Here is a 14494-nt window from a genome sequence, read left to right as displayed (position 1 = left end):
CAGTTCTATAATACTAACAAATGCACATAAATACCAGAACTAAAAAAGTCAAACACATGTCTCAATACAAAACAAATATTGCTCAGAATACTTGCTTAGATTAAGATTAATAGCTGTAAACTGTGGATTCTAGTAGCAAATAAAAACATGTTGGCCTAGAAGAAAACCCAAAACATTCGAAGTCTATAGGATTGGCAGCACTAATATTACTTTACAACATGGAGTAAGGATAACAAATATCAGTGTAACATTGTGAAATGATCCACCTAACGGAAGCTTATGTAAACAAGTAGGCTTTGACAATGTTTGTACATCTAGGCGTGATCCTGCACCTGGACCTGGACAGGCAGAGACCCGAGAAGGTAGAAGGGTGCTGTTCCAGCATGGTTCCAGCTGCAGGAGAGAGGCTCAAGGGTGTGATCCTGCAAACCTGTACTGGCCTTACTAGTTCTACCCCTGGGAGCATCCCATTGCAGGATTCAATTCGGCAGCACTATACACATATAAGTAAGGATTATTCACAAACATAAGGCATTGCAGGACTTGGCCCTAAAATTTCTATTTTCAGCAGAGAATCCCTTTATCCATACACAAGTTCATATTTTAACATATCAAAAACTGTCTAAAATAAGGGTCAGTGTCACTATGTCATATTCAGTAACACAGTTAAGATTCTGTGTATTGGCTTCAGATACCGCAAAACATTTTTTTCCATTAAAATCAAACCCACTGTGAATCTTTCTGATAAAAATTAAATTAACTGTGAAAAATGAACAGGCTGCATTTTCAAGGTTAAAAGGAGACATTAACAGAAATGAGTAACTCCCATTGTAATGGTTTTCCAGTGCCTTCCCTTCTGACCAGTGAACACTCTGAGATTGCAGTTGTTGGCAGCCTCCAATCTTGCCTGGCATCCTCTGTGGCATGGCTACTGCCGCTCTCCTTCCACCCGCTTTTTACGAACTAGACCAATAAAACAAGAAAAGAGCAGTCAGTACGGCTTCCCTGAGAACCTAAGGACTCTTCTCACTGACACACTCCCTTCTCAGTAACACGAATAAGAAGGAAGGAGCTTCTAAAAATCTCAGCAGGATTATGTCCATAAGCACTGTAATTAACAGATCTTAATGCTAAACAAAATAATTGTATCATCTAAACTGTACTTTTCTGTATCACAGACTGTAGAATTTCGCCAAATATTTTTATCAATATATTTTATATAAAAATCATATTCTGAGCTAAAGCTTTTATATGATGGAGAATTCACCACTTCCAATGCCTCCTCCCAATGGCTCAATTTAGATTTTTGTTAGTTTTATTGTTCTTTAAAAGCCACTCTGTTCCAACTAAGTTGATGCTGGTCTGCTGTAGTCTGCATGGCAGTGCTCTGGATTATTTAAGCATTAGGCATCAAAAATTAATAACTTCTCTAATTGAACAAGTGTCTTTGGTAAGAAACAACCATGTCCTCTTAGAAAATTATTTGAAGTACTCCTAAGTACTGATAGCAGTGAGTACTGGCAACAAGGAAAAAACATCGTATTGGACCTTTCAGTACCTGTTTAAACTTCACATGCTCTGATCACATCAGCCATCAGATACTATGTTAATTAATTCTGGATTCTCACTAGAAACAAAGTAAGTTGAAGTTGCCATTTAGCAAAGCAGAGAGTGATGACCTTTGTGTTGTGGGCAAGATTAGACAAGCAGTCCCATGTGAATATTTACAGCACTCAGGATACATTAAAACTGGTATAGACCAGGTCTAGTTGGGCAGGCATTTGCTACACCATACCATAATAAAAATGTATTGAGTCTTCTCTGACTTTGCCAGATAGGATTAGTGAGGTTCTGTTCGTGTGATACAAAATTTGGTGTTACATCAAACTGTCACGTCCTGTTTCTGATACTGAACTGCTGAAGTACAGAACAAAAGCAGTAAAACTGGATGAATGAATGCTTGTTGCTACAGAAAGTCAATGATAACAATATATTACTACAAACATCCTATTACTTTGCTATCAGGAGGTTTATTTCATAGTGCTTTCTTGGCAAACTGCATTATTCCAAAGCCTGCAGCATAGCATCAGTCATTTGTGTCTGCTTTCAGTGTTTTGTTGCTTCATTTGTTTTATTTTAGGTATTCTGCCCTACTAAATCTGGAACAAAGCCATACAATACGAAAACAGCAAAATTAAGATTAGGTACAGGTTCTATGTCTAATGGCAATTGGTTAAATAGTGGGGGAAAAAAAGTCTCTCTTTGGTGGATGTTTTAAATACCATTCTGGGACACTAATAGTTTCAGGAACAATAGTATATCATGGAAATACTTAGGTACTGCTAAAAACTAAAACTGAAAAAAAACCTAAAAGTGTGCATGAAAGAAGTAGGTTCTAGCTCCACTTTTATCTTAGTTCTCACAGAGAGAAACCCAAGCTGAAGCCAGAAAAGGCATCAGGTTTGACACCCCACTTTGAAGTAGAATTGATTAATAATGCAGAGTTTACAGTAAGAATAATAAAAAAAACCCACCACCAAAATAAACTACTCCTGCCTAGTCATCTCCTCCCTAATGTGTGTATTGAGCACACAGGGTAGAGCGTGTCACGCTCAGGTAAAACTTGCAAAGCTTTATTGTCTTTGCCTGTACTTGGTCATGCAGGCGGGAAAGTCTTTTTTGTGCCTTTGGTTAGGCAGGCTTGGTCTGTCACGGGCAGGGCAAAGCAGCAAGGACTTCAGTGTTCACTGAACGGACTGGATGGGTTTGGCTCTCTACTTACTGGCCAGAACAGCTGACAGGGCAGGTGGAAATCCAGGGTGCTCCCATGGAAAAGGCTGAAGTAACTCCCCTTCCCAGAGCACATGGGAGAAGGAGACAAGTAGTGGTTCCTAATCACAGTAAGATCTTTGCTGTTGTCTACTCTGGAGTCCGTGAAGCTATGCATCACCCCTTACATATAGCAGATTGAATGTTGTAGAGTTAAAATTCAATCTTATGTACAGGTGGGAAGGGTTGTGCCTAGGAAGGTCAGGGCTTGGCTCACATAAACAAAAGAGTAGATTTAGTAGCATCTTACCCAGATCATTGTTTTTAGTGATAGCTGCTGCTACCCTGGTTCTTGGACCTTGCTTTGTGAACTGGTATCCAAACTTGAGAATCTTGGAGTTCTCCTCCAGCATCTTGGCAATCTCCATCTCTACAGCTGTCCCCAGCTGCTGCCTCTGTTGGTGATGAGGTGAAATGTCCCCAAAAGAAAAGAAAATATTTGTGTTCATATGAGAGAGAAATAAGTAGTTATATTTCAGTACTGTGCTGCAAACTACAAAGAGAATCCTGTCCCTAGAGATCTTGCTCTGGGTTTTATATTTGGCTTTGACCAGTTTTATTTAGAAGTTTTCCACTGTTTGGTTGCATGGGGATGGGATGTGAGCTGCAGAATGACTGAGCCACACAGGCTGCCTTGAATTTGCCAGAGCCCTCTAGGAGAACCCTCTGGGAATCCATATAGAAGGGAAATAAAAGTGGACTCACTCATCGCTCTCTCTTTACCTGGTTGTCAATTTTAATCTCTGTCAGGGATTCATTCTCTTTCAGTGCATCAATTAGTGCCAAAATACCCGTCCCAGTGATGAAGTTGGATTCTACATTCAGACTCTTCAGTGTTTTGTTCACTTTCAACATATCTGCAAATGCCTGAGGGGTAAGAAAGAGGGAATATGAGATACCATCTTGAGAATTTCAGGGAATAACAGAGAATCTGCAAAATGCGGCTTAGTGCCTACAAAGAAATAAAACACAAATAGGCTTAGAAGAACACAGAGGTAGATCAGAAGAGATTACACTTCTGCTTTGCATAGTTACAGGGAAATTCTGCAAGGAAAAATGAAGACTGCATCCTAGAGCAGATATAGACCTACTTTAAAATTGTTGTGATTTTTTTCCAAAGAGTGTTTAAACTTACAATAGCTACAGGGTCATTGCTTCGAGTAGCTGCAAGGCTGAATGTCTTCACATGTGTGTTGCTTTCCAAAGCTTTTGCAAATTCTTTCAGTGTTGGAATAGGAATATTCTGCATTAAGAAGATAAATCCAGTAGTTAGGAGTGCCAGTCACATCGCTAGACAGTGATTTTAATTATTATTAAACTGACTAATAGCCACAGTCTATGCAATTTAAACATTCCCGATGCTTTTAAGAGTATGTCAGAATGTTCAAAGCATCTTCTGCTTATAGTGGCTTTCAGAAACCCGTGGAGGCCTGCGCTAGGATGCGATGTCAGCACAGCGTTTAACTGGGTCAGGCCAACACCAGCACGTGACCAATCTCTGAACTATTTTCCTATTTTGCTGCTGGTTGTTCAGTCTTCGCATGCCAGCCCCTCCTCCATTTGCATGTGTGGGCTAATTGAATTTGGCCACTGATGATTATATAGTGCCCATGAGATATCTTGCTTTACAATCTGCTAAAGAGAGGCAGCCAGAGGGAGTCACCCCTTGGGCTTTTAACTGACATCTAATTCAATATCAGGCATTGACAATCTTGGAGCCTCTACAACAGTTCCCTCCACACCCCTTCCCTGTGTGTCCTGCTTTTCCTGAACCATAGAGAGACAAAATTTGAAGATAAAAGGCAAGGGCTTTGGAAATATTTGAATAAACCCTCCTGTGATGACATAAATGAAACCACAGCATCTACCTTTATGTTGTTGAGATTAATTTCTGTGAGACTAGGATCGTTTGCTTTTATCCTCTGTAAACTTGCTTCCACGTTGGTCGGATTAGGCGGCTCCTCAAAGATGGGCTTGACCTTTTCACCTTTCACCACATCTGCAACACAAGATCTCATGAAATGTTGATGTGAGGAACAGGCATCATCAGTAACAGCCTGGCTTTTCGATTCCCATTTAGGTTTGTACTGTAGCATTCAAGAAAGGCTTTATATGAACCATAGAACTTGGAAATAGGAGAATTAGCCCCATTATCCCTCCCGTGCCCTTTGCGTCTTCTGTGCACCCAGAAGCATGTCACTGGTGGCTGTGGTCACAGCGACTGGGCAGTATCCTCACAAGCAAATTCCTCCTTTATGTGCAGAAGTCCCAGTACAATTAATTTGAGCCAAAGCAGCTTTAAAGACCACTGTATAGGATGTAATATACTGCAAGGGCTGCTTTGTTCTTTGTCTAACACCTGTAAAGGAAGGTGTGCTCAGAACTTGCCCCTTACGTTAGTGAGAAAATGTCCCTGCACCTACGTATAGACTTTGCGAACATAAAGGAGCATGATCAGGAGGCCCCTCAGTTTCCTTCTTTAGGCTGATGCTATCAGCCTCACTATAAATTCAATTAGCTCTTGTGAATTTGCAACATCTGCATTTTCTAAGTAATAAAGCTATCAAAGCATGAAAAGCAAGTCTGTCTGCCAGCACCAAGATTTATGAAGTTTTTGAGTATTCGTGCTCTGAAGAGATACAGTTTTTAATGCTGGCAGCTATGAGCTATAAATATTCTTAGAGAAGCATAAAAATCATAGTGTGGAACACAATTAATATTTCTAATTCCCACGCGTATAGTTTTGGAGATTAATTTATAAGCCCTGACCACCCAAGCCACTAGAGGCAGGAAAGGAATACGTTACTGACCACAAGTATGTTTAAACCCTTTTATTTGATGTTGCAGACAGTGAGTTATTTTGAAGACTTGTGCTCAAGTCTTAGTGTACTACGCATTTCTGTTCAGTGCAATGGGCAAAGTTCATGCCATATCATGGGCCAGAAGAAAAACATTTTTTAGAACTCATACTCTTAGTAGAGATGAAGTCATACACGAACCTTGAGCTGGGTGTCACTCTGCTCCCTTTTACCCTGAACTTTTTTTTTTTTCCAATTCCCTGAGAGATGTCACATGACTGAATAACACTCCAGCCTTCCAAGGGAGTAGGAAAATGAAAACTACTGGTAAAATGCATATAGAGAATTCACCCTGTCTTGAAGGCAAGGATGGGAAGTAAACAAAAAACAGCAAAGCATTTTTTGTGCTTGTGGCAACACCCTGCCGAGCTGGGGAGAGACTTGCACCCTGTCCTCAGGTTAGACATCACAGTATACCCAGTCTAGAGTGAGCAGTGTTTTTCACTTTCTACTCTTTGTTGCTTCCTCTAAGTTTTATCTTGTTTCTTTAATAATGGTGCTGTTTTGCCACAATGATGGGCAACTTCTGAGATGTCTCCCACTTCTGCTGAAGCATTTCACTGGGTTAAGGAAAGGTATTGCTTTTGGACCAAAGAATAAAGTGATGTGATGGTGATTTTCTGGTTCCTAAGTCTGTGATGGGAGCATAGTTTAGCTTACTCACATAGCTGACATTTTGACTCAGTACAATAAAAATAATCTGAAATCTATGTGGATTAGTAATGCAGGCAGTTGCCTGTTATGAGATAGATGGCAGCTTGCACAGGGCCCCACTGGGGAGGTTTGCAGAGCCGTCTTAATCCTGAGAAAAATGAAGTGACACAGTGTCCTGTCTACTTTCCCACCTCCCCTTTAGTAAAGAAGGATGGAAATAAAAGTCCTTGGTAAAGATAGCTGCTGTTCTCATGGCCTTACAAGAAGAAAACATTTTTTTAGTACTGCTTCCCTAGAAAAGAGCATTCCTCAACTTTGTCTTAAAAAGCAAAGTTTAGCCCATTTGGTATCCCAGAGCTTGGAGGTGATGAGCTCTGGATCGAGGCTTGGCAGCTCTCAAGAAAAACTTGGAATTCAGACGTACCCATTTCTCCCCCCATCCAGCCTCCTGTTGGTTGTTGAGCTAAGATCTGATTCACCAAAGGTCTGTTTATTTAGTGCAAATATTTCTGGATTTGTTTTTAGTAACTACAGCTGTTTCTGCTGGGGGATTTCCTGAACGACTGCACTTCCCATGTACCTAAGGGGCTGTATAAAAGCCAGTGTTTAAACATGCTGCCACAGGACTAACGTGGAGGTAGTAGATCAGAGAGAGTAGCCTGGGCAGGAGCACATCCACATGGTCTTTCCCTCCCTGTGAACGCAGCTTGATGTGACTCTGGTCAGAGATGTGACTGCCAGGGATTCTGCCCCATTTGAGCCCCGTTACAAGCTACAAGTCGTTCTTCAGTTGCGTAAGTGTAGGTACTTGAGGCAAGATGGCCTGGCCTGGGATGCGGCCACCTCTTAGCTACAGCTCCCTATGTTTTCTGTCCACTGCCTAAACTGAAGTGGAATAAAAATGTATCTGTCTTGGCTTCTTAAATACTCCCATCCTCTCAACCACCTCTGCAGAGCCAGATATTGCTCTCTAGGAATAAACAGAGCTCCTTAGGAATGATTTATTTGCATAGTACTGTTGTCATTATAGATAATGAATATTAAGATTATATTTACTTTAAAGACCTCTCCCTCATGATTAATTAGATCAATCAAGGTAAGGCCCAGTTGCATTAAACTAAATTAGACCAATACACCCAACCTACAGGTGCACAAGTCCCTAAAGATGACATGTAGCCCACGAGAGAAATCTGCTTGCTTACTTCTCACGGTTCCTTTTCCATCTTTACTGCGGGCTCCTCCTTCATCAAATTTTGGGTTGTTGACCATGTTGTGCACTCCAAGAACAGCTAAAATGTGTAAATACCAGCAACAGGATACAACATTAACAGCAGGAAAAAAGACTGCAGAAAAGTATCTGCTACAAATTCTAGTTTAGTTCCCCAGCAAAAAACCCTTTACAAAATGTTAACTCTCTGAGTCATGCTTGCTTGTACAGAAAGTCTTTAGTGGTCTAAATACTGGAGATACAGTCATTTTTAATATAGGTTTTTGAAGAAGTGAATCAATGCAGTATGCCTATCACAGAAATGCCAGCTGGAAGGAACCGCTGTGGGTCATCTTGTCCAGCCTCCCCCTCAAGCAGGAGTGTTGCCAACATTAACCAGGTCAGCCGTGGCTTTGTCTAGCTGAATCCTGAGAACGTCCAGGGATGGAAATCCCATAATCTCTTTGGGTAACTTGTTTCAGTGCTACTCCCTAACATACAACCCAAACCTCTTATTGCTCTTTGTTGTATTGATTGGCATATCCAAGAAGAGTTTGAGTGTACATGTGTGGTTAGCTGCTTAAATGGGCATTCACACTGGGGTTTCTTACAGATGCACATGGATGCTAATGTGCCTAGGAAAAAAAAAAATATATATATTTTCCAGGACTTTAAAATAGATAGTGAGGATATAAACTATTATGAGAGAAATGACAAGAGAAACCAAAACTCCATGAAAGAAGCTGCAAAGTTATCTTTCATGCAAATGAAGTTCCATAGTGTCAGCGAATAAATTGTGCTGTGTTTGCTGATACTTCTCCCACAAATTATCTAATTGGACTTTATAGGATCATGCATTAATTAAAAGTTATTAACTTGATGTAGATTTTTACTTTTATCATCAGCTTTTTCTCACAGAAAATACTCTGTTCTGTAAGCAAATTACTTTAGTTGCTGTTAGAGACTATTTTCAGAACCCTGGGCAGTAGCCATGCTATTTTTTTTTTTTAATTAGACTTCGATACCTACAAATTCTGTCATGAATAGCTGGATACTGACCAGAACTGAGCAAAACATGGAACTTCATTCCATGAACTTCAGACTTCCTGGGAAGTGCCAGCTGCATTAAAACCCTGTGATACCCCACATTTCAGTCAGAGCCAATACTAATGCATCCAGAAATGGGTGGTGTCGCCAAGAATTACAGAAGATAATGGCAAGATCACATCCTTCAATAGGACAATATAGTAGCTACAAGAGTTTTGAGTTTAATGTTGATCTAACCCCAATTCAGATTAATATGCTGAAATATTTCATTTACATTTTCCTAATGAAAACAAAAAAACCTGTTGATAGAGTTCCAATTCTCCCACCAAAACTTTTACATAACTAGGACGCAAAAAGGTAGACCATAGACCTCAGAGATCCCAGGGAAAGGATAGGATATGCTCTGAACTGGGTGGATGAAGCAGGAGATGTCAGTGGTTCTGTAGGAAGATCTCAACACTAGGTTGAGCAGGTTTTTAGGATGACCCATTATCTCACCAGCCTTGGCTGGTTTGCTTCTTCCCAAATTAGGGATTCAGATCATGATCTTCTACTAGCATAAGCACATGACACAGCCATGATACAGACTGCTTGAAAGTCACAGGTGGCTGAAGAACTACAGAATGGCCTTTGCTATACCCTAGGTCCAAATGTCATTTATGCAAGAGAATATATTTCAAAATTATTTCCTTTGTGCATACCCTAGAACACGAGGTTATAGTCTGGATTAAAGGAAAATAATTAAAAGTGGTGAAGATATCCAGGTCTTATCACCTGGCAACCAATTTTCTGATTCAAGGGGTTAGATTCCAAATTTCCTCATGGATGCAGGATCTTCATCCATTGCATCCTCTAAAAAGTTCATCCTGACATTTGGGATGTCAATGCTGAGAGGAGGTAGCAATAGTGTGCTACAATGTGGATGTGGTAAGATCAACAGTCTCCACTACAACACAAACACCCCAGCCTACCATCCACCTTTCCTTTCCCCAAATCATGTTAGCTGGTTCATCTTCTCCCCTTGCCTGCCACATCAATTATAAGTAGATGAGAGCAGTCTAAAGTGCAGGAGCTATCGAGTCATGCTTGAAGCCCTCATGGGCAATGCGTGGCCCCCAGGGTGGCCACTTGTCTGTATAGTGAAACATCAGGTACTTGAGAGATGGTCATGAGGCACTCCTGGGTGCCTCCTGGTCTAGAGAGAAGAACTGGACATGTAGGGGGATCATACTTATAAATTATCTAACCTGCAAGGTCGTAGAGCTCAGTATCTGAAGCGCTGGCCAGGGCTTCTTCTAGTTCTGGATCCAGGGTCACTTTCTCTTCTGTACGGGTTTCTATGGGCTTTTCTTTAGGGATAAATATTTTTCCTAAAAGAAGAAAAAAGCCAGAGTGAGTAATGAATTATTGGAACAGCTCCTCTACCTCCTGGCAGTGGGGCAATAGGTCTGTGAGAGTGGAACTGCTTGGAAATATTATCAAGTGCATGTTTTCGTTTTTCTTACTTGATGCTATTCTCCACACCAGGATCTTAATAAAAGTCTAAAAATAAAAGGTCCAGCCTTCTTCTCTGTGTTGGTGATTGTTAATGGGGAAGCAAATTTTCTAAAATAAATCCCCAGGAGCAGTCACAGCTGGGATTCTTCTGACGTTCCTGTGACCTTAAATAGGCAGAATCATGTCTATACAAAAAGCCTGCAGAAATTTCATCCTTATATTTAAATGAGGCACCAGAAGCAGTTAAAACCATCCTACTGCAAAAACCTTGCAGTTCACCAAATTCCATAGAAGACCCTGAACACTCAGCAAACCTGTTCTCTTCCAGTAATTCAGTTTAAATTCCAGCTTTTCTGTCAGTATTTCCCCTCTGTGTCTCCTGATGATCATTCACATAAATAGCCTTGTCTTGATCATCTGTGCAGTCTGAACTGAACCGCATGTTCCCCAAGAAAGACTCCTGACCTATTTGCCTCTCTGTATGCTGCTGTTGCTCTGGGATTAGCAGGTGCGTGTTTCCATGCGATATTGCCCCAAGACTGAGTTCATCGGCCTTTCTGCCGAAATGAGAAAACTGTTGGATAAATCCAGAAACAATGCAAAAAGTCTGATAACTCCTTCAGCCCGTCATTAGAGCTAACCTCAGTAGTGCGATGATGTAGCTGCAAATGCTTGGAGCGAGGCCCTTTGAATCAGAGCTAGGGCTGCACTCCGGTCGCCAGTGCTGCTGGGGCCTTTCTCCCACTCAACGCTCTCCTGACCAAACCCATACAGTCAGTAAGACATTAGACGGTGTCATTGCTCTGATCATTCTGTGAATGCCCATATTCTACTGTCCACTTTGTCCCTAACAACTACTTCTCAAGCAGGCTTTAGTTAATCCTATTGTAATGAAGCTGTGATGACCTTTGGATGCAGGTGGCTTTGGCCCACTGTCAACTTTAAATTGCCTTTTTGTGCAGCTTTGCACACTCTAGACGTAATGCTTGAAGGATAACTATTTTAGAGACAGTTCAGAAAGCCAGAGGTTTAATTTTAACTGTATTAGTGATACTATTTTGTTACCATTAATAAATGCAGTTCTGATATTTCCTGTTGAATTGCAGATGCATTGCCTCTGTTTTTTCAACACTGACATCCTTCTGTGGCTTAGTTTTTCCCCATTATGGTCCAAAGTATAATTTTCACATAGATAATACCCAATTCATTTATCTTTCATACAAGTTTGTCTACAGCAATTTCTATACTGTCAGCTTCCATGACTGAGGTCACTGAATAAGCTCACAAAAAAGAATGTAATGGAAATTCTGAAACTCTGGCAAGGTTTACTGACCCAGGATTCTAATTATTTACCTTAGAGATATTTGTACCAAGGTGAAATAATTTCTGAGTACAAAACTGAACAGAAGGTCATGTAAAAAGACAAAGCAGTATCATATTATCATTAATTTTTCATGCAATACTTTAAATAATTTTTTTAAGAGGAGGCTTCCAGAAGATAAAAGCCTTTGTGGGCCAAAGGTAAGAATCGTTTTAACTTTCCATATGCACTGGGTGATATGAATGAGAGACAGCCATCCCTGCAACATCAAACAAAAGTCAGGTGGAAATCTGGGGTGAGAAGTACTCTGTGAAGATAGATTAGTCATGCTCTCCAGATTTCATAATGGCCCGGGTGCTAAGATTTCAGGCTCTCTCTATACTACCACCTAATCTCAAGTGTTGGATGGCAGCTTCCAGACACCAGTGACCAAGACTTAACTTTGATGCCAGCTTGACTGGTAAGGATAACACATAAGGAAAAAAAATTCATGGCTACCTTGGAAGCTAGAAGACAAAAATGAATCAGAGCATGTGAGTAAAAAAAAAAACCAATAGTGAGGAGTACTGTCTGTAAAATATTTTCCTATCAGATCACTGGTGGTTCCACATGAGTTTCAAGTAATCAGTAGGTCGTTTGAGAGCTTGAGGGAATCCGACTTATCTTTATCCTGATTGATAATACTGTCCCCTAACAGCCATACTCCACAGAGCCATGGCTTGCATGAAACACCCCCATCAGGCGAGAAGTTATTCTCCACAGACCCAAACCCAGCCGCCTTGTTAACAAACACTGACGGAAGCCTGTACTTCCACACATAACATTCTAAGGGGACACAGGACCTCGAGTCTTGTGTAAACTGGACACGATGTATTACAGTTGGTCCTTCTCCATGGAGTTTGGATGTGGGCAAGCCAAGTATCTTGTGCAGCCAGAAATCCAGGGGTAATGGAAACCAGTACAGGCTCGTACTTTTTCTACACAGTTCATATATATAGCAATACAATTTTTAAGCATTTGTTTCAGGCATATGTAATTCTTGGATGGAAGCCCAAATCTTTTTAGATGTGTATATGACTCCCAATGATAGTTTCATTTAAAGCATTCTTGGCAAATGTTTTAGAAAAAAATTCTATTGCTGGTTATATGAAATATTTAAGAGGGCAAGGTCACGTCAAAGATGGTAATATATATCTTTAATATATGTGGGCCTTGCTGGCGTCCAGTGGTGTTTTAAAAATATTCTTTTTTCTGCTATCTAGATAAGAGCATTCTTTTGCATTATCCCACTGTGAAGAGATGCTGTAGCAAAACAGATAAAGGTTAGAAGAGCTTATGCATTTAGCATGTTATTAGGAATTCATTACCCGCCCACCAACAGCAAAACTGTGTGTCTGTGTTTATAGACGGCTGTCAAACAGTGCTCCTTCATTATTTTAAGGACAGAGTTTAAAGATTTAGGAGGTCTCTCCTAGTCCTACATCTGTACATTGTAAATTCATCATACAGTGCCATCAGGGAGTTCACTGACAAAATAAAATATGGATTGTGGCTTGCTTGTTTCAGTGGTCCAGCTTAAATTTAAAATTTATTATTTGGAAGAAGCCTTGGAAGAATAGTGGCGTTTTATTATTTTAAAGTGAGATTTATGAAGAAAGGCTGCTGCTCTTGGTGCTCTTTATATTCACCCTATATTTTAGAAGGTACTTCATTATAACATTCCATATGGTATAATTATTGTTGGCTGTGTCACATTTTGCCTCCAGAATATGCTAATGTTCTGTCTTAATAGGAATAGCTTACTTTTGTACCAATGAAAACACAGTGACAAAATTTATGTTTATACATAACATACTTGAGCTACATCAGTGTTAACAACACAAAGACAACCACATTTATGTACAAAAATAATATGTTCTTGTGTTTAACTGCAAAACAAAAATTCAATTCCGGTAAAAAAAACAGTAAGCATTAAAATATCATTTTATTTTTACATATGCACAGAAACCCAAAATGTCTGGAATTCAAAGTGCTTTTTTTCAACATTAAATTTTAAGTGTAAATCAATGCAATTCTCCCCTTCTTTCCATCAAACTGGGATAAGTGCCTGGGGTGACCTGGATGACAACTGAGGCGGCTTATTATAACCCAGGGGACTTTCTGCCTGTGAGTGCAGCGAGTAGAGATTTGTCCTGGCTCAGTCTAACAGCAGACCTATTCCTTTTCACACACTGCAAAACTTCTGTTCAAACTGAAATACGATATGGTTCATGTTTTACTCAAAAGAGGCTTGAGGAAAAAACCCATTGAAAACCAGAGAGAAGGATTCAGTAAAAAGGACTACAGAGAGACACAGAAATACAGAGTGAGATAAAAGGAAAACAAATTCTATAAAAAAAAGAAATACACTGGGTACAGTCATGAAACCATAGAGGTAATTTTGCTGCTTAGTTTCAGCAAGCTCTGATTTCCTGCATTATGCAAACGCCCCATTAAAGCAATGCCAAAGTAAAGCAGGGAAATGGGACATATCCCTCCCTCCATCTCCTTGCTCGATATTAGTTAACTACATAACCACATATGCACAACTACAGGAAAATGTATTAACTGAGCAGCGAACTACTTCAAGTCTATTTCCCCAAAGTGAGTTTGTTTGTTTATTGTTAGATAAGGAGGGTAAAAGGGAATCTGAATGGCATAGTTGGTAGGATTTTACTAGTGTGTCCAATCTAAAAAACACTTTGAGGACTTCATCTTCATTTATAGTTTACAGCATTTGGAACATCATTTCTGCTATGTCTTCTCTCTGCCTTCCTTCTTATGTCATTAGACTTTTTGTGAATAAATATAAATTGCCACCGTTTTTATTTAGTATAAATACTTAGTATTTATTCCCACCTTGTGCAAGCCAAAACTGTACAAGCCAAAACTCAACAAAGCACAGAGAAATAGGAAATAAGCCCATTTACACTAGTTGTAAAAATGTCCTTCAATTTAAAATCAGTTTTATTAAGGATACTTAATTTTATAATAGAAATGCATTTTCTGCCCTAATTATAAAACAGTAATGTACTTTCTTTC

At 39.9% G+C, this 14494-nt stretch overlaps 1 protein-coding gene across 2 annotated transcripts in view; it reads right to left on the bottom strand.

Moving 5' to 3' along the window:
* Positions 1-928: 928 nt before the first annotated feature.
* LOC104130903 (tropomodulin-2) overlaps positions 929-14494 on the bottom strand; it is a 22961-nt gene continuing 9395 nt past the window's right edge. Inside the window, exons 3-9 of one of the 2 annotated variants that reach the window (XM_009644001.2) lie at positions 9843-9965; positions 7544-7630; positions 4698-4828; positions 3965-4072; positions 3553-3696; positions 3080-3224; positions 929-963 (exon numbers count right to left, since the gene is read on the bottom strand). In XM_009644001.2, the coding sequence (XP_009642296.1) occupies positions 929-963; positions 3080-3224; positions 3553-3696; positions 3965-4072; positions 4698-4828; positions 7544-7630; positions 9843-9965 (773 nt within the window). The remainder of the gene's footprint in view (positions 964-3079; positions 3225-3552; positions 3697-3964; positions 4073-4697; positions 4829-7543; positions 7631-9842; positions 9966-14494) is intronic. The other variant, XM_009644002.2, reaches the window with a different exon arrangement.

This window comes from Egretta garzetta, unplaced genomic scaffold, assembly GCF_000687185.1.
Source record: "Egretta garzetta isolate BGI_Z169 unplaced genomic scaffold, ASM68718v1 scaffold287, whole genome shotgun sequence".
NCBI classification, from domain to species: domain Eukaryota; kingdom Metazoa; phylum Chordata; class Aves; order Pelecaniformes; family Ardeidae; genus Egretta; species Egretta garzetta.
Note: the sequence above shows the minus strand (reverse complement) of the source record. Positions and strands in the feature narration are given on the sequence as shown.